Source organism: Carlito syrichta, unplaced genomic scaffold, assembly GCF_000164805.1.
Source record: "Carlito syrichta isolate Samal-C Ts95f unplaced genomic scaffold, Tarsius_syrichta-2.0.1 Scaffold303179, whole genome shotgun sequence".
NCBI lineage: Eukaryota > Metazoa > Chordata > Mammalia > Primates > Tarsiidae > Carlito > Carlito syrichta.
The window spans coordinates 195,397-218,826 of NW_007247275.1; the positions used below are offsets into that span (position 1 = coordinate 195,397).

A 23,430-nucleotide genomic window follows, 5' to 3' on the forward strand; every position below is an offset into this window, starting at 1 on the left:
GTAGTTTGTAAAAAGAAATTCTGGTTTCTTATTTAGTATGGAGTGGTATTTGTTAGTATCTTAGTTATGGTCATCTAAATCTTTTTTAAAAATAAATATTTTATTTTAAATATGTGGAGTACAATTCAGATAATCTACTCTTAAAAGCAAATACAGTTGCCACTTTTTTAAAAGAGGAATAATTTCAGAAAGTAAGAAATCCTATTAACCCATAAGGATTTTACAGAGCACACCCAGAGTATTTGTAACTTTGAATTGGGAACATTTCTGTATGTGTAATGATTATGTGGTGGAAACAGCCTATTTGTAGGTCTCCTCCTAAAATTGGTTAGTATGGTAGTAAAATTTATTCCTCTTTAGATGATGAGACAGTTTTGATGACATGCACTTACACATATTTCTTTTTTTAAAAAATAAGATTATTGCTTCGGCCAATTACATGCTTTCAGAACTTTTTCAACTGGATGAACCTAAAAAGGAGGAAAGTCCAGAATCTCCTTTAAATGAGAACTCTGATGAAAGTTACAGTGAAGAGGAGGAGGAGATGCCAGACAGCGATGAAAACGGATCCTATAGCACCAACTCTGATCCATCGGATGATAACAAAGCAGTGGCTATAATTAAGTCTGTTGGAGAATTGTCAGTACCAGAAAAATACAAATCTATTCATCAAATCAGAGTAAGCGTGGTAAAATTTGTATTAAAGTTTGTATCAGTGGAAACACAAACAATTGTTAATTGAATATAGTTAGCCTTTCAAAATTCAGTAAATCCTTCGTGGTTTAGGCCGAATAAGCATTAGTTTTCTGAATTCTAAAATTTGGCTTTATAATCACCCCAGGGTAACTGGCTCACATTATGCAATCCTGTGATGGACAAATGCGTAAGCCAGACATCTGTTTATGTGAGGGATTTTCCATTCTAGTAATCAGTGTGTATCATTGTCATGTTTTCTCACTTCTGTTTCTGTTTTGGAGTTGCTGGTAAGCTACCTGTGTAGATTGCTTGGTGAACACAGAATTAGAGTGAGAAGGTGGTGGCTCTTTGATCTGTATGTGGAGAGATCTGGTACATTATCCCTGGTTGCTCTATAGAACAGTACTTTTTCCATGACTGTGGTCATGTCTGCCAGGTTGAATGTGTCTCTGCCTCAGACAGGGCCAGACGGACCCTAGCAACTTCCTACCCTTTAGATTTCTCTTGGTGTGGATTATTGATGTGCTTCTGCCATCTGTGGGTCTCCAGACAATGGTATACTTTCTAATGTACTGCCTCCCTGTGGTTAGATCCAGATCAGCCTTGAGTTCTGACTGTTCCCTGAACTGAGACGTATGTAGTCATATTTGTAGATAATCTCTTAATTTAAGCCCTGAGTTTAGCTTTCAGATGGAAACTTTATATCCAAGTAAGTTTTTGAGGGGACAGCTCGATGTCACCCTAAAACATTGCCTATCTTTAAAAGACTTTCACTTTTCCCCCACAGGCTTGCCATAGTCACACTGGCTTTTTTTTTCCTCCTTCATTTGTTTCTCTCAAAAGCATCAAGATCATGTCCATATGAGGGCCTTTGAATTTGCTGTTGCTTCTACTTTGAACATTTACCTTTCCCAAGATCTTTTCTTGGTTGCGTTTTTTTAAGCCCTAAGTGTTGCCTGAAGTGTTGTCTCTTCAGGGCGATCTTCACTGACCACTTGGGCCAAAGCGTGCCCTATTTTTATCTCCTTCATGGAGTCTGTCTGTACCTGAAGTTCTTATTTGTCTGTTTGTTGGTCTCCATTCACTAGAATGTAAGCTCTCTGCAGGTATAGAAACTTCTCTGCCTCCCGTGTCTAGAACACATAATGGATATTCAGTAAATATTTGACCCAGTGCCTACAGGAAAAAATCATTAACTGTCCATCTGAATTTTAGTTTACTTGTAGTTTGAACCCCCACAGTAGAGTTTAAAAAATGTTCTTCTAGTTACAACTATTGACTGCAAAAGTTACATGTACATGGGGAACTTATTTGTAACACAAGGCCCTCGACTTATGGGGCAATTAGGTGGTAATTAAAGGTGTGGTAGGTTAGCGTCACTTATTTACAGAGACAGCACTTCTTGTCAGTATCTGGAGCACTCAAAAGACGCAGTGTTCGTTTTCACTTAAACGTGCCTTTAGTTAACTTTGCCTTTTCCATGTTCGGTGGCGTTTTGGAGTATGAGCAGTGGGCACGGGCTCCAGAGTCCGTCCCAGCCTCCGCACTCACTGACTGTGTCGTCTGACAAATGTCTTAACAGTCTGTGCTTGCTTCTCGTCTATAAAATGAAAACAGTAATGCCAGCCTCACAGAATTCAACAAAATGAAATCCTTTACAGAGTCTTTTATGCATAACGTCATTTAGTAGGTGGAAGTTACTGGCTTGTTTCACTCCTTAAGTAAGCAAATAAACTATATAGCGAGACTGTTGTTAATACTTGCTAGCTGATTGCTAAATTTATGACATTGTTAGCTGTGTGTTACCAAGTATTAACGTTAGTACTAGGAGTTGAGTTGACTTGTTAGATTAGGTATACGTTTATCTAAAACATCACTAACTTCTGACTGGGTGTGGTGGCTCACACCTATAATCCCAGCATTTTGGGAGGCTGAGACAGGAGGACTGTTTGAACCCAAGAGTTTGAGACCAGTCTAGGCAGCACAGGGAGACGTGTCCTACCAGGAAAAAATCAGAAAATGAGCTGGGCATGATGCTGCAGGCCTGTAGACTCAGCTTCTCGGAGGCTGGGGGGGAGGGCCGCGGAGGCCCGGGAGACGGCGGCTGCGGCGGGCCGTGATCGTGCCGTTTTACGTACTTAGAGCAACATGTGTGCTGCAAGGTCTTTTGAAGCAGGACTGTTGTTAGTGATTGAACAAACTTTAACAGTTTAGTCTGCAACAAAAGCAGTACATTAGCCTTCCTATCAGATACCTTACTAGCTGAATACACAGGTACATTTCTAAGTTACTGTTTTGTGGAGTTCTAACAATCCTTGGAGATGAGAACCATGGGATTTGTTGTACTGGTAGCATGCTAATAATTGTCAATGTTTGTTTCTGAAGCCCGGTTGTGCATTTCCTGTTTGCCATGACACTGAAGAGCGCTGTAGACTTGTACTTAGCTATGTTCTAGAGGTGAGTTTTAAATTCAGTCTTTACTTTTTCAGTAAAGTATGTACCTGGCTTGCAAATAAAGGACACTTGTTCATTGGTGTCTAAATGTTATTCTGACTGGTGTTCTGCTGTGATCTTTTTTCTTTAATCATAAAGAGGAAATAAAGTGAGTTTTTCCCAAATCTTTTATACCAAATGTTTTTAAAAGTCTATTTCCAAAATAGAAATTCTCCTAAATATATGTTCAGTAGTCTAAATACTGCCTTATTTTTTCAGTTGACCTTCGGTGAAGCTTGTAGTAAATGTTTCTCCTGTTTTTAAAGGGCTTAAAATCTGTAGATAGCAGCATCAAAAAAGAAAGCGACCTCCCAGCAGCTGACCCCAGCACTCCAATCCCGTTAAAATATGAAGATGAATCAACAAGGGGGGGTCCTGAGGGGCTAGAGAAGCAGATGGCCTTGTTTTTGGACAAAAGTAAGTTGAATTGATGTGCAAATAAGGCCTTCAAAAGAGTAATATGCTGGTTCTTTATCAACAGCAGACTATGTCAACTAAGGCATTGATCGAAAAGGATATCATGTGAGCTGGAAGTCGAGGGTATTCTTTCATTCGAAATACAAAACAAAGCAGGGTGATTTTGATCTTTCTTGGATAGAACATAAGGAGTCTGCATTCTCTTGGTACCCAAAGTGAAGAACTAATGCCTCCAGGCTGGCTGAGTTTTCCTAAGAAATTGCTGCCTCAGTAAGAGTGGTGGAGTGCTTACAGGCACAGACTTAGGAACCAGATTGCCTAGCTTCACATCTTGGCTTTGCTAGGGCAAGTTGTCCATTTTTTTGAGCTACTTTTTCTTTCTTTCGAAATGGGGACCATAATAGTGCCTACTGTTGTCTACTTTAAAGGGTTATAGCGGTTAAATGGTGAATGTGTGTAATGCAGTTAGAATAGTGTACATAATAAGCACCATAGAAGTGTTGGATGTTGTTGCTTCTTAGTTCTTGAGTAAGCTAGACTTTACCGCTTTTAAATTACCTAGTTTGTTTCTCAGGAGTAACTGAAGAACATACAGACTTTGAAGGAAAAGTTTTGACTTTCTTCTTTATTTTAATCCAAGCTGTACTTCTTTTTCCAACCTTACCCCTTCCTCCCTTTTTTAACCAATTCCAGTTGTTTTTGTTTTTTAATGTTTGAAAGCCTGTGCGTTTAAAATCATACGAAGTACTTTCTGGACCTTTCTTCTTTTCATGAACAGAAATACTGGAGGTGGGGGAAGAATAGATTTATTTCCCCAGCATTTATGTAGCGCTGCATGTGTGCTAGGCCTACACCTGCTTGCCATCCAGAGATCTGCACTGGGACTTTTGCTGGGTTTTTTTTCTGAAATGCTCTTGCTCCCTTGTTATCTCCCCTGTTGAAAATCCTGTTCTAAAATCTTCATACTCACCTCTGTCCTCAGTTAAAATTACTTGATTCCCTTACCACTTTGTCTTTTGAGCTTCCATCAGTTACCTGTGTTAAATGGTTTTAAATGCACACTTGCACAGTTGTGAGCAAGAACTTTATCTTATTTATCTTTAGTTTTCTCACAGTGCCTCATACTCACAGATGACACAGCAGCAGAGGAAAAAGAAATACATGTACACATTAAGCCATAGTAGAGACTGAGAACCTTTCATTGCCTTGAAAGACTCGTGTTCTATCTGATTAAAAAAAGGAGAAATCTTAAAGCTAGGGGGAGAGGGAATTCTTTTTTTCCCCCTTGTGGAACAGCATGTTCCACAGCATTTTGTTCTTATCTCTGTAATTACACTTACCATATCGTGTTGTGGTTGGTTGTCATGAATAGAGGCCATGTAGCTTCATGTCGCTGTGTCCTCCTGCGCCTTGCACAGTGCTTGGCACCAGAGTGGTCGTTTGTTGAATGAAGAAGGTAGTAATGGGCTGCATTTTAAATAAAAAAGTATTCCTGATAGAGGAAATAGCAAGCAAAGATGGGAGATAGGAAAAAACAGAAATCTCTGAAGGTGACAAGTAGTGACTCAACTTTGACCGATGGATAGTCGGGTGGAGTGGTAGGAAGTAAGACTGAAAAACATGGAGCTTAGGATGTAGTCTAAGATGCTTAGACTTAGCAAGTGGCAAGAAGCCATCCTAATGTTTGAGGACAGGCTTTGATGCTGATTAAAGCTGCGCTTTAGGAAGGTAAGCTTTTTGGCAGACTGACACGTAGATTGGAGAAAGGAGGCAGGCATCAGTCATGAGATTAGCTATGTTAGTGACCTTGGAAGAGAATGACAGCATTGCTGATGGAAAGGAAGCAGAAAGCAACTCACAAGTGAGAGTCTATTTGAGCACTGCCATTTTACTCCATTGCATTTAAGCAGTAAAGCATAGTATTTACCAGTCTTCTTGTAGCAATAGTACCTAAGTCGAGAGTGTTTCTATCAAGAAGCAGACAATTCTTCTTATTGTGAGATTTATATTTAAATAAAATGTATTCCTTTTTTCCCTCCATGTCACAGTGGGCTCCCTTCAGAAGGGTAATTATTCTAGTCAATCTGGAATGATCCCTGGCTCTTGGCAACATAAAATGAAACTTCAGCTGATTCTCAAGTCATCAAAGGCCTATTATGTTTTGTCTGATGCTGCCATGAGTCTTCAGAAATATGGAAGAGCGTTACGATACATTAAATTAGCTTTGCAGAGCCATGGTAAGCCACTATAAATGGATGTGTTTAATAGACACTGGATGGGGAGAACAGAGAAGGCATCTGAATCATAGTGAAATTTTACTCCTACTTCAGTCGTAAAATTTTATTTTAAAATGACTTTTTCTAATCCTGGGTGTCGCCTGGTATTTTAGTTTCTGCTCAGAGTTGTTTAACATTTCTTCGCTTTAAAATACGTAAAACCATATGTTTTATCTGACATATGATAAACTTAGAGTAGATGTAGTGATCCAAAGCTTCTAACTGGTAACATGTTTTCTTCGTATTTACTGTGTTTTCTTCATATTTACTGTGCTCATTAATTTTTGATGTGTTTGTTTTCTTTTCCTTCCCACGCTTTCTAAATAGATACTTACTGCTGCCTCTGCACCAATATGCTTTCTGAAGTGCTGCTGTTTCTTTCTCAATATTTGACTCTTTGTGGTGATATTCAACTAATGCTGGCCCAGAATGCAAATAATAGAGCAGCACACCTCGAAGAGTTTCATTACCAAACAAAAGAAGATCAGGAGATATTGCACAGTCTTCACAGAGAGTCCAGTTGCCAGGGTATGTAATTACTGATTATATGGCTAGAATTAACTGTAGAATAAGTCTGAAGGTCATTGTATTGACTTTTTTCACTCTTCTTTTCATGAGATTTTTCTCAGTAACACATTTAGTCAGCTAGCCAAGTGTTGGATTTTTTTTTTTTTTTTTTAAAACAGGAATAATAGTTGGTGAAGGTAGATTAATCACCTTCTGAATGATTCCTTGGGGCTAAGAAAAGTGATCATCATTTTAAAAACATTAATTCATAGCCATCCATCTCACTGAATATATCACTCTGTTTGGGGTTGTCAGACTTTAAAACTGGGAAATCGGGTAATTTCATCTGCAGCAGCGATATCCCTCCTCAGCTCAGCATAGTTGTGAGAGCACACTGCGATTAGGGTAGTCAGTGAGGTGCAGGATGAGTCTTCTCAAGGTGCTTTTGTAATGTATCATGGGATTGTTTTATTATGCTCCTAAGTTGTTTACATTACTTGATATCCACCTCCCAAAAAGTTTTAAGCTAGAGAAGTACTCTGGGGGAGAAGGGGAGATATATTATTTCCTAATATTTTTGCCGTCTTTCCCCTCTGTCTTTCTTAAATTATCATCTTATTTTAGTAATATAGTAGGAAAATCCTCATTGTGTTTTTACCTTTCCCATCATAGCAATTTCACTTAAAATACTTCTTTGTGAGAGTAATGTTCTCCCATATGTTTGAGTGGTATCAATAGAAGTGCTATTTTTTTCCCCTTTGAATTTGGGTCCTGTGCCTGAGTTTACTCCCCACTAGATGGCATTTTTAAATCTTTGAGAGCTTATCTTTAGTGACTTAAACTTAGCATTGGCACACCATTTCAAGAACTGTTTCCATTAATTTTCTTTCTTCTTTTTTTATTTAATTTTTGAAACAGGGTTTCACTCTGTTGCCCAGGCTAGAATGCAGTGACACAGTCATGGCTCATTGCAGCCTCAAAGTCCTGGGCTCAAGTGATCCTCCTGCCTCTACGTCCCTAGAAGCTGGAACTACAGGCGTGTACCACTACACCCAACTAATTTTTCTGCTTTTTGTAGAGACAGGTTCTCCCTTTGTTGCCCAGGCTGGTCTTGAACTCTTGGCCTCTAGCACGATCCTTCTGCCACAGCCTTCCAAAGTGCTGGGATTATGGTCGTGAGCCTCATTGCCTGGCTTTCCATTAATTTTTAAAAAAAATTTTGTATCAGTGGACATCTTTGGGTCTGTACAATAAACAAGTATACCTGAAAAAATCTGGGTGATGGGAATTGTTTGGTATTTATAGGCAAGAAGGTATTTCTTTTAAATAAATATTTTTAACCCAAGAAAATATGTAAAGAGATCTTTACTATGAAACTTAAAAGCTGTGTTATATTGATTGAATTTTAGTATTATATTTATACTATATTGCATTTTTTATTATTTTGAATTTAGAATATTAAGTTCACTTAAATATTAAGGAAGAAGGGATTACATTGACATATTGATATTTCTGTGTTTTTCTTTTAAGGATTTGCATGGGCAACTGATCTGTCTACAGACTTAGAAAGTCAACTTTCTGTTAGTTGTAAATGCTATGAGGCTGCTAATGAAATCTTGCAGTTTAGTGACCTAAAAAGCCAAAATCCAGAACACTATGTACAAGTATTAAAGAGAATGGGCAACATTAGAAATGAAATCGGTGTGTTTTATATGAATCAGGCTGCTGCATTACAGAGTGAGAGAGTAGGTAAGTGTCTTTTTGAATTCTTCTCATTATTGCCTGTTCTATTAGAAAAGTATGCTTTTTTTTTTAATGAATCAAGCAAAGACTTGGTCACTTATTTTATGTCATAAAGAGGTGCTTTGTTAGAGAATCTCGTTTTTAAATTCTCAAGGAATAAAATTTGGAAAAAACACCTTATTTTCCCTTGGGATTAATCATTTCGGTAGTCTCCATTCCCACTTTTTTCTTTGTTTTTTGAGTTGGGGGGGTCTCACCCTGTCACTCAAGCTAGAGTGCGGTGGCACGATCATAGCTCACCACAGCCTTGACTTCCTGGGCTTAGGCAATCCTCCTGCCTCAACCTCCAAAGTAGCTGGGACTACAGGCACATGCCACCATGCCTGGCTAATTTTTTTTTTTTTTTTTTTTTTTTGTAGAGACAGGGTCTCACTATGTTGCCTAGGCTGGCCACAAACTCCTGGGCTCAAGCAGTCTTCCTGCCTCAGCCTCCCAAAATGCTGGGATCACAGGTGTGTGCCACTGCGCCCATCCTCTGTTCCCACTTTTATACTTCACATCGGATTCATTCAGATGCCAACTGGATAGCTAGCCATATGCCAGGCTCTATGTTAGAGCTGTAACTGACTAAAACATGCTCCCCTTTCTAGTTGGGAAGCCAAATATGAATACAAATCTCTGAAAAATACTGTGGATGAATACAAATGGCCTATGATGGGAGAGTGGGGAAAGGAGGTGTTTATCGAGTCTGTAGGGTTCTTGGAAGGCTTTTGGAAAGGCGTAGTTGAGTAGCCTGGTCCAGGATGCGTAGACCATCAGCAGGCAAATATGAGGAAGGGGAGGGCTTGCCAGACTGAGGAGTCAGCACTTGGAAGAAGCCAGAGATGGAGGATCCAGTGTATGCTTAGAGCAGCAGCAAGAGGTTTGTGAGTCGGGCATGGGGTGATGAGTAAGTTGGGCCATGTTTCGTTTGAGATACCTGCGGAATTTGTAACGTGCAGAGGTCTACTGATTAGTTGAGTAGAAGTGTGAGAGCGGTTGGGGCTGGTGAGACATAGATTGAGAGCTGTTCACAAAGATGTGATCGTGGGGGGGTGGGGTGTGAAAAACGTGATCACGGAAGCGATGAGGATGGGTGAAATGTAGAAGCTGGACACAACTTGAAAACAGAAAGCAACTGAGATGGAACTGAGGGTAGCAGGCATGTGGAACAGATAGCGGTGTGCCTGTTGGTCTCTGAACTGTGCTTGGTCCTTGGAACACAAATGTTGCCCCCCAAAGAGGGTTGCTAGTGGGAGAACTGGGGCATTGGAGGTGCATCTGGAGAGAAAGTCAGTGAAGGAGCATGGGAAATGGTGGGCAGGAAGCTGGAGGAGGTGAATAGAGCACAGATTATAATCTCCCAACACTCCGTGGGACCACAGCTTTTGAATCGTCACAAGATGACTCCTTGCCCAGATGTTTTCCTTTGTTTATTTTGATGTCAGCTAAAGTTGAGGAGGGCTGTCCTTGCGTGTTCCTCGGTCACCCCTCTTCTCCAGGGGGGATGCGTCCCAGGATCCCCGGGGATGCCTGAGACTGGCTCGCACCAAACCCTTTGTGTACCGTGTGTTTTCCTGTTCATGCATACCCGTGGTAGAGTTTATCAAGTAGGCACAGTACAAGGTCAGAAACAGTTATCACAGCATGCCAGCATCACTCCTCTTGTGCCTGGGCTCATTAAGTAAGATGGGAGTTTCTAGGACACAAGCACAGGGACATGCCAGCAGTTGGTCTGATGACCCAGATGGCGGCCACATGACTCACGAGTGGGCCGTGCATGCAGCCTGGATGCCTGGGGCAGAGGGAAGATGCATAGCCTGGGCAAGACGGGGCAGGACTGCAGGAGATTTCATCATGCTGTTCCGGACTGCACATTCTGTGAAGCTTATGAGTTGCTCGTTGCTGAAGTTTTCTATTTAATGTTTTTGGACTACTGTTGACCTTGAGTAATTGAAACTGTGGATAAGAGGAGACTACCGTATTATTCTGCTGGGACGGCTATAATAAAACGTAGGCTGGGTGCCTTAAAAGAGATTATTGCCTCATAGTTCTGGAGACTGGAAGTGGAACACCAAGGTAGCAGCAGGGTTGGGTTCCTCTAACATTTGCTCTCCTTGGCTTGCGGATGGCTGCCTTCTTGATGTGTCCTCACATGGCCTTTACTGTGTACCCCTCTGGTGACTTTCCCTCTTATAAGGACACCGGTCATGTTGGGTTAGGCCCCATCCTGTGACTTTATTTAACAATGTTTTCTGGAAATGCCATCTCCTAAATGCAGTCACATTCTGAGGGACTGGGAATTAGGGCTTCAACATATGAATTTGGGGGACACATTTCCCTTTATGTAACAGGCATAACGGTTGTGTCTGCTTACACAGTTGTTTTTCTTTCTTGTGAAGTGAGCAAGTCTGTGTCTGCTGCAGAGCAACAGTTGTGGAAAAAAAGCTTTTCATGCTTTGAAAAAGGAATTCACAACTTTGAGTCAATTGAGGATGCTACAAATGCTGCCCTTTTATTATGTAACACAGGAAGACTCATGCGAATTTGTGCACAGGCACACTGTGGTGCAGGTGACGAATTTAAACGTGAATTTTCACCAGAAGAAGGCTTGTATTATAATAAGGTAATACATTTGCTTTTATGTTGGGCCTCATCCATTCACACCTGCCACTTACTACACTTTGCTGTTGTTCCACTAAAATATCATGAAATTAAAAATAACTATACTGGTGATGGCGTAGGACTAGATGGATTATTAAAACACTTAGAAACTGGCCTAAGAAGAGTAAGAATTTAGTTTTGAAGGTGACAGATGGAATTGGTAGCGGAAAGATGATTCGGCAAATTGCGTGGGCAGCCAGAGTAAATCAATGTCAAGTGAATTAAAGATCAACATGGAGAAAGTGAAACTGTAAAAGTACCAGAAGAAAATATAGGTGGAAGTTCATATGATGGGGTGGGGAAGGACTTTCCTCGTGTGGCACAGTAAGCAGGAGCCCTGGGTTAAAGTTGGATAAACTGGAATGTGTAAAAAAGTTTTTAAAATGCACAGCAGAAAGTAAAGTTGAAAGCAAACCACAGGTTTTGGGAAATACTTATATGGCAGATTGGAGGTTAATACACCTTTAATACATAAAGAAAAATTAAAAAGCACTGAAAATAAACCACCCAAATAGGAAACAGGGCAAGTAACGTTGAATGTAAAATGTATACGAGTGAAAGCAAGTTCAGTGGCTAATACGTAGGTGAGAAAAATTTTTTAAGTATAAATTTATGTGAAATTTAAGAAATAGGTCTATTTACCAAATTGCCAGTTTTTGGGCAAATGATCACATCCAGTTTTGGAGAGGGTGCCAGGAAGCTAGCACTCATGTAATAAGTTTATGAAGCCATTTAAATGACATTAGTAAAAAATGTTCAAGGCACAGTAAATTTTAAGTTCAAAGTGATCTTGAGACAGGGCGTGGTACCTCAAGCCTGTAATTCCAGCACTTTGGGAGGCTGAGGCGAGAAGATTGCCTGAGATCAGGGGTTCGCAACCAGCCTGGGCAACTTGGCCAGACCTCATCTCTACAATAATTTTTTTAAAAAAATTAGCTGGGTGTGGAGGCATGTGCCTGTGGTTCCAGCTACTTGGAAGACTGAGGCAGAAGAATCACCTGAGCCCAGCAGGTTGAGGCCACACCCGGCCACTGCACTCCAGTCTGGGCGACAGAGCGAGACTCCAACTCAAAAAAATAATAATAATAATAAAGTGGTCTTGTTTTAGTTTCTTTTTTATGTTTATATAGACACAGAAAAAAGAGTGAATAAATATACACCAGAAATATGAAAATTTGTGTCATTCAATCCACTTTATTAACGTATTCTCATTGACTTTTTTTTTCTTTCCTCATAAGATTGTTCTTTTGTAAATTCTTCCCAAGTTAAAGTAACATCTGGGTGTTTTGGAGAATGTTTTATTTTAATGTAGCATTGGTATGTATTTAAGCTGAGTCAGAAATTTACACTTTTTCCTCCCTTCAGGCTGTTGATTACTATTTGAAGGCACTAAGGTCGTTGGGAACACGAGACATACACCCAGCTGTTTGGGATTCAGTGAATTGGGAATTGTCCACTACTTATTTTACTATGGCAACTCTGCAGCAAGATTATGCTCCATTATCTAGGAAAGCTCAGGAGCAGGTAATAATATTTGCAGGATTATAAAGTAAATTCTTAATCTTATATAATCCTTTAACAAATGTTGGCATCTCCTTGATAAGCAGTATTTAAACATTGTAAAAATTCTTATAGTCGATGAGTTTGTCATCTTTCTTCTCCCCTTGAAAAACAAAATTCACAGATTGAAAAAGAGGTCAGTGAGGCTATGATGAAGTCCCTGAAATACTGTGATGTCGATTCAGTATCTGCTCGACAGCCTCTTTGTCAGTATCGAGCTGCAACCATCCACCACAGGCTGGCCTCCATGTACCACAGTTGTCTGAGGAATCAGGTATTGTTGTTCCAAGTCAAGCGCAATTCCCAGTTGATTTAAAAGTGTTTCTGGGGCTTTTCTTACGTCTCTATGTGTTTTTCTAAAATGCAGTTTGTTCTAATTAGCTACTTTAGGAGAACTTGTAGGTGTTTTCTCCTCTCACCTATGCTATATATTTTTTCTACTATAACTGCTTGGGCGTTAATTTGCGAAATTATATATTTGCCTGGGTGGTGTGTGGCTTAGATGTTATAAAATACAGGCTTAAAGTCATGGTTCTATGCAAGTTTTAAAGTACTAGTCTTCCGTCTTTTGTTGTGAAATAGAGCATGCATATAAGAGCGTGTAGAAAATATATGTGGAACATATGTACAGCTTTAAAAAATAACAAAAGAAAGCCCCTGTGTTTACCTAGAGGTTCGGGAATGGAAGAGTATGCCAGAGAGCCCTAAGTGCCCCTCCCTGGCGTGTCTCCCTTGGCAGCCACCTAGGTAACTGCTGTGTTGAATTTTCTACGATGTCCATCCCTCTTTTGTGCTTTGCTACTTAAACAATACATTTATTTACCTTTTACTTTGTCATAAAGTAAAATCAAATGAATCATATTGTATATGTTCTGTGGCTCATTGCCTTTCATTTAACACGTTTTTGAGATTCATAATGTTGCTGCATGTAGCTGCTAATTTTCTCAGCTCAATAGTACTCATTAAATGAATATGTTATAGTGTATCTCTTTTACCATTACTGAACTTTTAGATTGTTCCAGTCTGAGGCTATTAAAGATAGTCTGATATCAACAGTGTTGAATCCTGTTGCTCAATTGCATGTATTTCTAGGAATAATTTGAGGCCTGGGATAAAGCTGCCTTCTTTCAGAGAGAATGTTTTGCTTCTACCAGGAGTCTAGTCCTTACAGTTTCTCAGCAATATTTTTGCTTGTAGTTTTTCTTCCTTTCTTGGCTCAGAAGAAAGACTACTTACCTTAAGTCCCTTTGGTATAGGTTTACTTCTGGGTTGCCCATATCCTGAAAGTATTGTGCTATGAGGTCCAACTCAATCTGGAGAGGATTTCTTTCCACTTAGCCTTTGGAGGTCCTCAACCTAAATTTAGGTTTGCCCAAATGGCCTAAGATCCTGAGGGCAAGAGCAGCCTTACTAAGGGTGCCAAGACAATTCAGTAGGGAAAGAATAGTCTTTTCAGCAAATACTGCTGGGACAACTGTATATCCACTTGCAGAAGACTGCAGGTGGACTCCTGCTGTACATCATACACACAAATTAACTGACAGTGGATTAAAGATATAAAGACTAAAACTGTGAGACTCGGAGAGGCGGGAAAAAAGCAACTAAAAATCATTTTGTTTTCCAGTCAGAAGACTTGACTAAGTATTCACTGTAAAACCCCAGCCTTGGGATTTGCTTTTTTTTTTTTTTTTTTTTTTAATTTTATTTTTGGTTCTAGGTTGGTGATGAACATCTTAGGAAGCAGCACCGGGTGCTGGCAGATCTTCATTACAGCAAAGCTGTAAAGCTTTTTCAGCTTCTGAAAGATGCTCCATGTGAACTTCTTAGAGTACAGTTAGAAAGAGTAGCATTTGCAGAATTTCAGATGACCAGTAAGTCTTACTTTTTCATTTCTCAGATATGTATGCATTGGCTTAGTGTTGGATTGTCTTAGAGTGAGGCAGACCTGTGGATCTCTCTTGGATGTAAGTAATATTGTTTTCTTTTTAACTTGCCCATAGTTAATGACTTTGGGTAGGGACTAGAAGTCTCTACACTTTTTAAAGTGCTTTTTAAAACTTAGAAATGTAATAAATTATGTTTGGTGACTAGAAATATTGAACTATAGCTCAGGATTCCTTATTGAGAAAAATGTTTTGGCAAGTCAGTTTAGACAATTAAAGACTTAAAATGAAAACCTTGAGAATTAGAAGCAGCTGTAAAGGAGTATTGAATTCCTTTAAACACAGAGCTGGCACTTGGGATGGTGATTCTAGAATAGACACTACTGTAGATGCTGACCAAGGGAATGACAAGTTGGGATGTAGGGAGGATGCAAGGAAGTGAGAGTGCTTAAGTAAGTGGTTTTCCATTGCAGGAGTCAGTGGGTGCTCCAGCCACCTGATGATTTTTCCTGATTTCTTCCCTTGCTCACCTGCTCTCCTCTCCTGCAGCGGGATCTTTTGAGAAATATCTCATGTGTGGTAGAGAATCAGGAAACAACGAGTTGTGTAGCAGTTAACTTAGTTTCATTTCCATTTTTTCTTGTGTAAAATTAAAGTAAATTTAATAACTTTAAGTATACATGACTTAGTTTGTGTGGGTAAACAGTAGTCCTGGAAGGAAGCACAAGAAACTGGTCATGTTATTGCCTCTCAGGAGGGGAATTTCCACTGTGTCCCATTTGGGCCTTGGGAACTCGGGAAAGGTATTACCCATTCAAAGCAGATTCTGAAAATATTTTTTGTTAAATTGTGCTGATTTTTTTGGCCATGTAATGCTTGGCTAAATGTGTGGGCCAGTCATGAGAATTAACAGTAGCTCTTTCTAAGTCTGGGTTTGGAGTGAGTGAACTTCAGTTTTCACTTGCATCTTTGAGTTTTCTGCCAAGTTTGAATTCCTTAGAATGGGCAAACATAGTTTTCATAAAAAGAATGGCGATATTATTGCTAAGATGATAAATGTGGCTAATTCCTCTCTTTAAATGTATTAATACTACCCATACCTTAGAAAGACAGTGTAAATATTTAGGGGGTTTTCTTTGCCAGGTTTGTGGATTTTGTAAGCCAAGTTAATAAATGCTCTGCCTTTTATTCTAACTCATTTTACCTTATCCAGTATTTTTTTCTCTAGTACATATGACTCAAATTTTCTCTCCTAATGTCTTTACTGTCTGGTCCTTGCAACATTTCTGTACATAATTAACAGCTTGTCTTCCAGATGCCAAATCTGTACTGAAATTGCATATATCCAATTGATTTTAGAAATAATTGATTATTTAGAAAGTTTGGGATTATGCTTTAAAGGAACACCTGCAGCGTTGGGAGTCCCCAAGACAGCTTTCACTTCTGATACTAAATGCAGGTTTGGGGTCCCCAGGACCACCCTCTGTGTACCCACTGTTCTGTGTACAGTCATAGTTTATTTCAGTGAAAGGATAGACACTCAAGTCAGCCGAGGGAAGCGGCATGTGAAGCAGAGTCCAGGAGATTTCTAAGCAAGAAGTTCCCAGTGGCCTCCTCTCAGTGGGGTTGCGTAGACAGCACTGACTCAGCTTAGCAGTGGTGTGTAACAGTCCTCATGGAATGTTGCCAACCAGGAAAGCTCGCCCAAGCCTTGTTGTCCAGAGTTTTCACTGCGGCTTGCTCACATGGACTCGGTTGACTGCCGCATGGCTGTTCTCTAAATCTCCAGCCCCCCTAGATGTTGAGCTGTTATGATCGGGCCCGAGCCCCCACGATAAATCGCATTGTTAGGTCCAAGTCCCGCCAGCTAAACAGAGATGTGCTTATCAGGCAGGACATTTCAAGGGCTTGCAGATTACCTTCTGAGAGCCAAGGACAAAGGCCAGACCTCGGTTCGGGCAGGATTAACCCTTTACTGGATACCACCACACACAAGTAAGCTTCAGGAGAACAAGAGCAGAGGTACTTCATAGTATCTGATAGCTGTAGGAAAATTTTACTCGGGAGATTCTGGAATAAAATGAGACCTTAGTTATCGGATCTGCCATTGCCTTACGAGACCCTGGTGTGACCATGTGCTCTTTGAGCTATGGTCTCTGCCGTGTTTCCTGGCTTTGGCCCCCTCCCCTAACTTGGGGAGGTGAATCTCCTCTCTCTCTCTAATTTACGTTCTAAACAAACTCTATTTTCTAATCTTAAAAAAAAAATGGACTGAGCTGACTTCCTCCTTTTGAACAGAAAGATAATATACTTATTTTACAGGTAGGACAGCTGGTACTAATGCTTACGTTATTTGACCAACATGACGCAGCTGGTAAACGGGTGGCTCTAGAAGCCCAGACTTCTCTGCTCATCCCTTTACCTAAGGCTTCAGATATTGGCTCCTGCTCTAAAAAGGTGGTGTTCCCACCCTGACTAAACCAAATGGTGAGGCAGGAAAACTATTATTTTTATGTCTATTGCTATGGCCAGACTTAATATTTTTTTAAAGGGAAAATAATTAAGTGATAGTCGAATTTAGATTTGTTGGGATTCTTGTGAGTCTCCTTTAGAGTATTTGGAAGTCAGAATTTTCATTAATACATTAACGTTAGATGGGTTTCTAGATTTTAAAGGAGTAATTATTTTGTGTTTAATACTTTAGGTCAGAATAGCAATGTTGGAAAATTGAAAACACTATCTGGGGCTCTGGATATAATGGTGAGAACTGAGCATGCATTCCAGCTCATCCGGAAGGAGCTTGTGGAAGAGTCTGACCCGGTAAATGGAGAAAATGATTGTCTTTGTGTGTGTTTTCTGTATTAAGTGAAATGGTGAATGTGTATAGTGGGCATAGCATGTGTTTATCTGTGTATATATTTTGTGTGAGTGTGTATGTATGCACACGTATATGCTATGTGTAAAAACATATTAACAGCAGTTTGTTATATTTGCTTGGTAGAATTATTAAGCTACTCCCTTTAATTTGCAGATATAGCCGGGCTCGGTGGCTCAGCCTGTAATCCCAGTGCTTTGGGAGGCTGAGGTGAGTGGATTGCCTGAGCCCGCGGGTTCGAGACCTGCCTGGGCAACTTGGTGAGACCTCATCTCTACAATAAATCAAAAAATCAGCTGGACGTGGTAGCGCGCTCCTGTAGTTCCAGCTACTTGGAAGGCTGAGGCGGAAGGATCGCCGGAGCCCAGCAGGTCAAGGCTGCGGTGGCCGGGAGCGACCACTGCACTCCAGTCTGGGCGACAGAGTGAGACTCCAACTCAAAAAAAAAAATAAAAATAAAAAATGAAATAATATAATTTGCAGATATATCTTTTATGTTTTAAAAGTCTTACACATATGCCTTAACAGGATTCATAGATCATGGTACTGGTTAGCAGGTTATAAAGTCTCTTTTTTTTTTTTTCAGTTGGAGTCTCACTCTGTCGCCCAGACTGGAGTGCAGTGGCCGCTCCTGGCCACCGCAGCCTCGACCTGCTGGGCTCCGGCGATCCTTCCGCCTCAGCTTTCTGAGTAGCTGGAATTACAGGCGTGCGCTACCATGCCCAGCTGATTTTTTTTTTTTTTTTTGGATTTATTGTAGAGATGAAGTCTCACCAAGCTGTCCAGGCGGGTCTTGAACCCGTGGGCTCAGGCACTCTACTCACCTCAGCCTCCCAAGGTTGCAGGATTACAGGCTGAGCCACCGAGCCCGGCTATAAAGTCTCTTAAGGGATTTGGGGGAGGGGTTATTTTGTGTTTTAAGATGTGCCCTCTTTTATATTTTCCACTGAACTGCCTGGGAGCGGTAGATTGGTAAATGGACTTAAGAAGGCTCCTTGGGAAGGAACTTCTAGTTTTCTGGGCATTCCAGCATTTGTGTTACCTTCTACAGTTTCTAACAGCTTCCTTAAGTCCCCATGGTACACCTACCTATTGCTTTCCTAGCCCTAGTTGGTCAAGTCCTATGTGGTACTCATTTCTATGTTGCATCTAATTTTAGGAAGTCAGCAGGTTTTCATTCAGAGTTAATTTCTACGTAAGTGCCTATTAGGGGTGAGACATTTTTTATTATGCGTTTACATCTATCAAAATGACCTCAGGTGTGCTTTTTGTTTGTTTTTAGTTAATAAATTCACTGGATTAATTAAACTGTAGTTCTGTCACTTTAGATGAAAGTACAATTGTTGGGTAGCTTAAGTGAAATAACTCTTTATTGTTTTGAGCCTAAGAGTGGTGAGACTGCTCCAGCTGCTGATTCTTCTTCTAATCTTAATCGAGAAGAAGTGACAAAACTCCTCAGTATATTTGAATCTCGGTTGTCGTTTCTTCTTCTTCAGTCCATCAAACTGTTGTCTTCAACTAAAAAGAAAACAAGGTAAGTTAGATGGTTATATGTGGGGATTCCTTCCTAGCACCTTGCCTATAAAAAGAATACTGGCTGAGCATAGTGGCTCACACCTATAATCCCAGCACTTTAGGAGGCCGAAGTGGGAGGATTGCTTGAGAACAAGAGTTCAAGACTAGCCTAGGCAACATAGCAAGACTCCGTCTCCACAAAAAATAATTAATTAAATGTTTAAGATTAAAAGAATGCAAGTAATTTCTACTGACATTGTAAAAAAAAAAATAGTAATTTAGGCCAGGCATTGTGGCTTACGCCTATAATCCCAGCACTTTGGGAGGCAAAGTGAGAGGACTGCCTGAATCCGCAGGTTCGAGACGAGCCTGGGCAACTTGGCAAGACCTCATCTCTACAATAAATAAAAAAAGTAGTCAGGCATGGTGTCACGTGCCTATAGTTCCAGCTACTTGGAAGACTGAGGCAGAGGGATCGCCTGAGCCCAGCAGGTTGAGGCTGCCGTGGCTGGGAGCGTTTCACTGCCCTCTAGCCTGGGTGACAGAGTAAGACTTCAACTCAAAAAATATACATAATAATAATTTATATTCTTGTCTTGGCTAGTTCAGAATTTTAAGTGGTGTTTCTTGGTAAACTAGGTGAGATTAATCTCCATGTAGCCTTCTTCGTATTGAGATTATAGATTTTAAAAAATCTTGCTGCCTAAGGGTAAATACCTTATTATTGGTAATATTGTCTCTGAGAGAGATGAGTGACCCAGAAATAAAGATGCCAAGTGTTTCTAGTAACATTTCTGGGCATTGTCTTTAATGAGGGGTCAGCACTATAGTTTTGATACTCAGGGCCAAGTGCACTGCAAGGTAGATGACAGGCGCTCTCCTGAAGCCCAAAAAATTAGTGAAGAGAAAAGAGACTTGAGCACCTCGGCAAAAAGTGTTCTCACATACCTGTATATCTTGTATAGTCACGTTGTTTTACCAGTTGTTATTTTGACATTATTAATTTAATTTGAAATTTCATTAGTAAGTACTACTAGAGCAAGAAAATAATATAAATAGTATGCTGTTTAAAAAAAATTTAAGTGCAGTCTGGTCATATTACAAAATTTGAGAAATAGAGAAAAGAAGAAGAAAACAATTTATACTAATACATCTGTTGTTAACAGTCATGCTATGTATATTTACCAATTTATAATCTTAGGATACAGATCATTTTTGTCTCTTTTTTATGCTATAATTTATGTACAGTAAAATTGACTTGCTGTGGTGTACAGTTCAAGCTTTGACAAATATATGCAGACAATTATGATACAAAACCATTCCGTCCCTCCCCAGTCCTACTAGCTGTCCCTTTGTCATCATCCCTGCCTCAATCCCGTTCCTCAAGATTTTAGGGAGGAGCTTTCGGTTCTTTACCGTTAAGTATACTATCATCTGTTGAGCTTTTGTAGATGCCTTTATCAAAATGAGGATGTTTTCTTCATTCCTAGTTTGCTGAGAGTTTTTATCATGAATGGATTTTGCTTTTGCTACATCTCTTGAGGTGACCATATTGTTTTCCTTCTTTAGTCTGTTAATATAGTAGATTACATTGATTCTTCAAATATTAGACCAGCTTTGCATTCCTGGGATAAGCCCCACTTTGTTGTAATATATTATTTTTATGTGTTACTGAACTCAATTTGCTGATATTTTGTTGAGGATGTTTGTGTTTGTGCATGGGGGATTTTGGTCTGCAGTTCACTTTCCTTGTAATGACTTTGTCTAGTTTTGATATTAGAGCAATACTGGCCTCAGAGTCATGTTCCCTCTTCCATTTTCGGAAAGAGATTTTGTAGAATTAGCACTATTTTTTCCTTAAGCATTTATTAGAATTTACCAATAAAAACATCTTAACCTGGAGATTGCTTTGTTGGAAGTTTTTAAACGGTGAGTTCAGTTTCTTTTCATAGATACAACACTGTAGAGGTTGTCTTTCTCTTGAGTGAATGAGGGTCCATTTTATCTAAATTGTTGATTGTGTAGGTTTACAGTATCCCCTTGTTATCTTTTCTTTTCTTTTTTTTTTGAGTTGGAGTCTCACTCTGTCACCCAGACTGGAGTGCAGTGGCCGCTTCCGGCCACCGCAGCCTCGACCTGCTGGGCTCCAGTGATCCTTCCACCTCAGCCTTCCGAGTAGCTGGAACTACAGGAACGCGCTACCACGCCCGGCTGATTTTTTTATTTATTGTAGACATGAGGTCTCACCAAGTTGCTCAGACAGGTCTTGAACCCGTGGGCTCAGGCAATCCACTTACCTCAGCCTCCCAAAGGTGCGGGATTACCCTTGTTATTTTTTCAATGTCTAAGGGAATTTCTGATGGTAGCCCGTCTTTCAGTCCTGATATTGGTCATGCTTTTTTCTTTTTTCTTGGTTATTTTGGCTAGAGGTTTATCAATTTTATTGATATCTTCATATAATCAGCTTAAATTTCTTTGATTTCTGCTCTTAATTTTTATTTCCTTACGTTTGTTTTGGGCTTTATTTGCTCTTTTCTTGTTACTTAAGGTGAAAGCCTACTGATTTAATTCTGTTTTTTTGTTTTTTGAGTTAGGGTCTTTATCACCCAGGCTGGAGTGCAGTGACTCACTGCACCCTCGACCTTCCTCAGACGATCCTCCTGCCTCAGCCTCTTGAGTAGCTGAGACTACAAGTGCGCACCACCACACCCGGCTAATGTTTTAATTTTTAGGAAAGATGAGGTCTTGCTGTGTTGCCCAGGCTGGTCTCGACCTCCTGGGCTCAAGAAATTTTGGCTTCCAAAATTGCTGGTATTACAGACTGCCGTGCATGGCCTTTTTTTCCTTTTTTGCTAAATATTTTCTTCTAAGCACTGCTTTTTGTAACATGTCACAAATTTTGATATATTTTCTTTTTAATTTGTTTCAAAATAATATTCAATATCCCAAAACTTCTTGTTTGACCCATTTGTTATTTAGAAGTATGCTGTTTAATTTCTAAATATTGGGTCTTTTTAGATGTCTGTCTGTTTTGGATTTTCAGTTCAATTCTGTTATGTGCTGAGACCACAACTTTGTATGTTTTCTTTCACATTTGGGTAGATTTGTTTTATGGCTGAGAATATGGTTTGTCTTGGCACATGTTCCAGGTGTATCTGAAAAATCTGAGTATCCTGTACTTTTGGGATAGAGTGTTGTGTAATTGTCAGTTAGGCTAAGTGAGTTCATAGTATCCTTTAGGGGTTCTGTAGTCTCACTGACTTTCTACTTCTATCATTTTATTGAGAGAGCACTGTTGATGTCTCCAGCTCCAATTGTGGGTTTATCTTTCTCTTTTCACACTGTCAGTTTTGTTTCATGGATTTTTGAAGCCCCGTTAGATACATATACAATTAGGGTGTGTATCTTTTGAAGAATTGACCCGCTTTTAACTATGTAATTTTCTTCTTTGACATTAACATAGCTACTTAGCTTTCTTTTGATTAATGTCTTTTTTCCATTTATTTGTTCTTTTCCTTTTTTTTTTTTTTTTTTTTTGAGTTGGTCACTTTGTCAATCACGCTGGAATGCAATGACACAATCACAGCTCACTGAGCTCCTAGGTTCAGTCAGTCCTTCTGCCTCAGCCTCCTGAACATCTGGGATTACAAGTGTGCATTACCACACTTGGCTAATTTAAATTTTTTTTTGTTTTTGAGTCAGAGTCTCACTCTGTCACCTGGGCTGAAGTGCAGTGGCATGCTCATGGCCACTGCAGCCTCTAACCTACAGGAACATGCCACCACACCCAGCTAATTTTTTTATTTACTGTAGAGATGAGATATCACCAGGTTGCCCAGGCTGGTCTTGAACCGGTGGGTTTAGACAGTCCTCTCTCCCCTGCCTCCCAAAGTGTTGGGATTATAGGTATGAGCCACCACACCCAGCTTAAAAATTGTTCTGTAGGAAGGAGGCCTCACTGTGTTGCTCAGACTGGTCTTGAATTCCTGGACTCAAGCAATTGATCCTCCTGGGTCAGCCTCCAAAAGTGTAGGGATTACAGGCATGAGCCACTATGCCTGGCCTATTTATGTCTTTTATATTAAAATTGAGTTTTTTTAGCCGGGCTCGGTGGCTCAGCCAGTAATCCCGCGCATTTGGGAGGCTGAGGTGAGTGGATTGCCTGAGCCCGGGGGTTCGAGACGCGTCTGGGCAACTTGGAGAGGCCTCATCTCTACAACAAATCAAAAAATCAGCCAGGCATGGTAGCACGCACCTGTAGTTCCAGCTACTTGGAAAGCTGTGGTGGAAGGATCACTGGAGCCCAGCAGGTCGAGGCTGCGGTGACTGGGAGTGGCCACTGCACTCCATTCTGGGCGACAGAGTGAGACTCTGACTCAAAAAAAAAAAAAAAAAATTGAGTTTTTATAAATAGCATATACTTGGGTCTTGCTTTTTAGTCAGACTTATAATTCTGGTGTGTTAAGGCCATTCACATTTAATGTGATTCTTTTTTTCACTGTTATTTTGTTATCTATTACCACTTTTTAATTATTTTGTCAGTTGACCTATGGTCTGCCATATATAGATAGATAGATATTCAATTGTAGACTACCTTCAAATAATATTCTACTGTTTCACTTTATTTGTTTAATTATTTTTGAGGCCGGAGCTAGGACTATAAGTATGCGCTACTACATTCAGCTATTTATTTATTTATTTGATTTTTTTTTTTTTGAGTTGGAATCTCACTCTGTGGCCCAGACTGGAGTGCAGTGGCCGC

The 23,430-nt window shown here is 40.0% G+C and overlaps 1 protein-coding gene across 2 annotated transcripts in view; it reads left to right on the forward strand.

Annotated features, from left to right (window-relative positions):
* The window catches only part of EDRF1 (erythroid differentiation regulatory factor 1), a 45,475-nt gene that overhangs the window by 16,322 nt on the left and 5,723 nt on the right, over positions 1 to 23,430 (forward strand). For both annotated transcript variants that reach the window (XM_008057981.2, XM_021712309.1), the window contains 12 exons: positions 419 to 679; positions 3,082 to 3,153; positions 3,456 to 3,606; positions 5,655 to 5,843; positions 6,210 to 6,410; positions 7,920 to 8,138; positions 10,574 to 10,797; positions 12,201 to 12,359; positions 12,520 to 12,669; positions 14,113 to 14,266; positions 16,983 to 17,098; positions 18,536 to 18,687. In XM_008057981.2, coding sequence (XP_008056172.1) covers positions 419 to 679; positions 3,082 to 3,153; positions 3,456 to 3,606; positions 5,655 to 5,843; positions 6,210 to 6,410; positions 7,920 to 8,138; positions 10,574 to 10,797; positions 12,201 to 12,359; positions 12,520 to 12,669; positions 14,113 to 14,266; positions 16,983 to 17,098; positions 18,536 to 18,687 — 2,048 coding nt within the window. The remainder of the gene's footprint in view (positions 1 to 418; positions 680 to 3,081; positions 3,154 to 3,455; positions 3,607 to 5,654; positions 5,844 to 6,209; positions 6,411 to 7,919; positions 8,139 to 10,573; positions 10,798 to 12,200; positions 12,360 to 12,519; positions 12,670 to 14,112; positions 14,267 to 16,982; positions 17,099 to 18,535; positions 18,688 to 23,430) is intronic.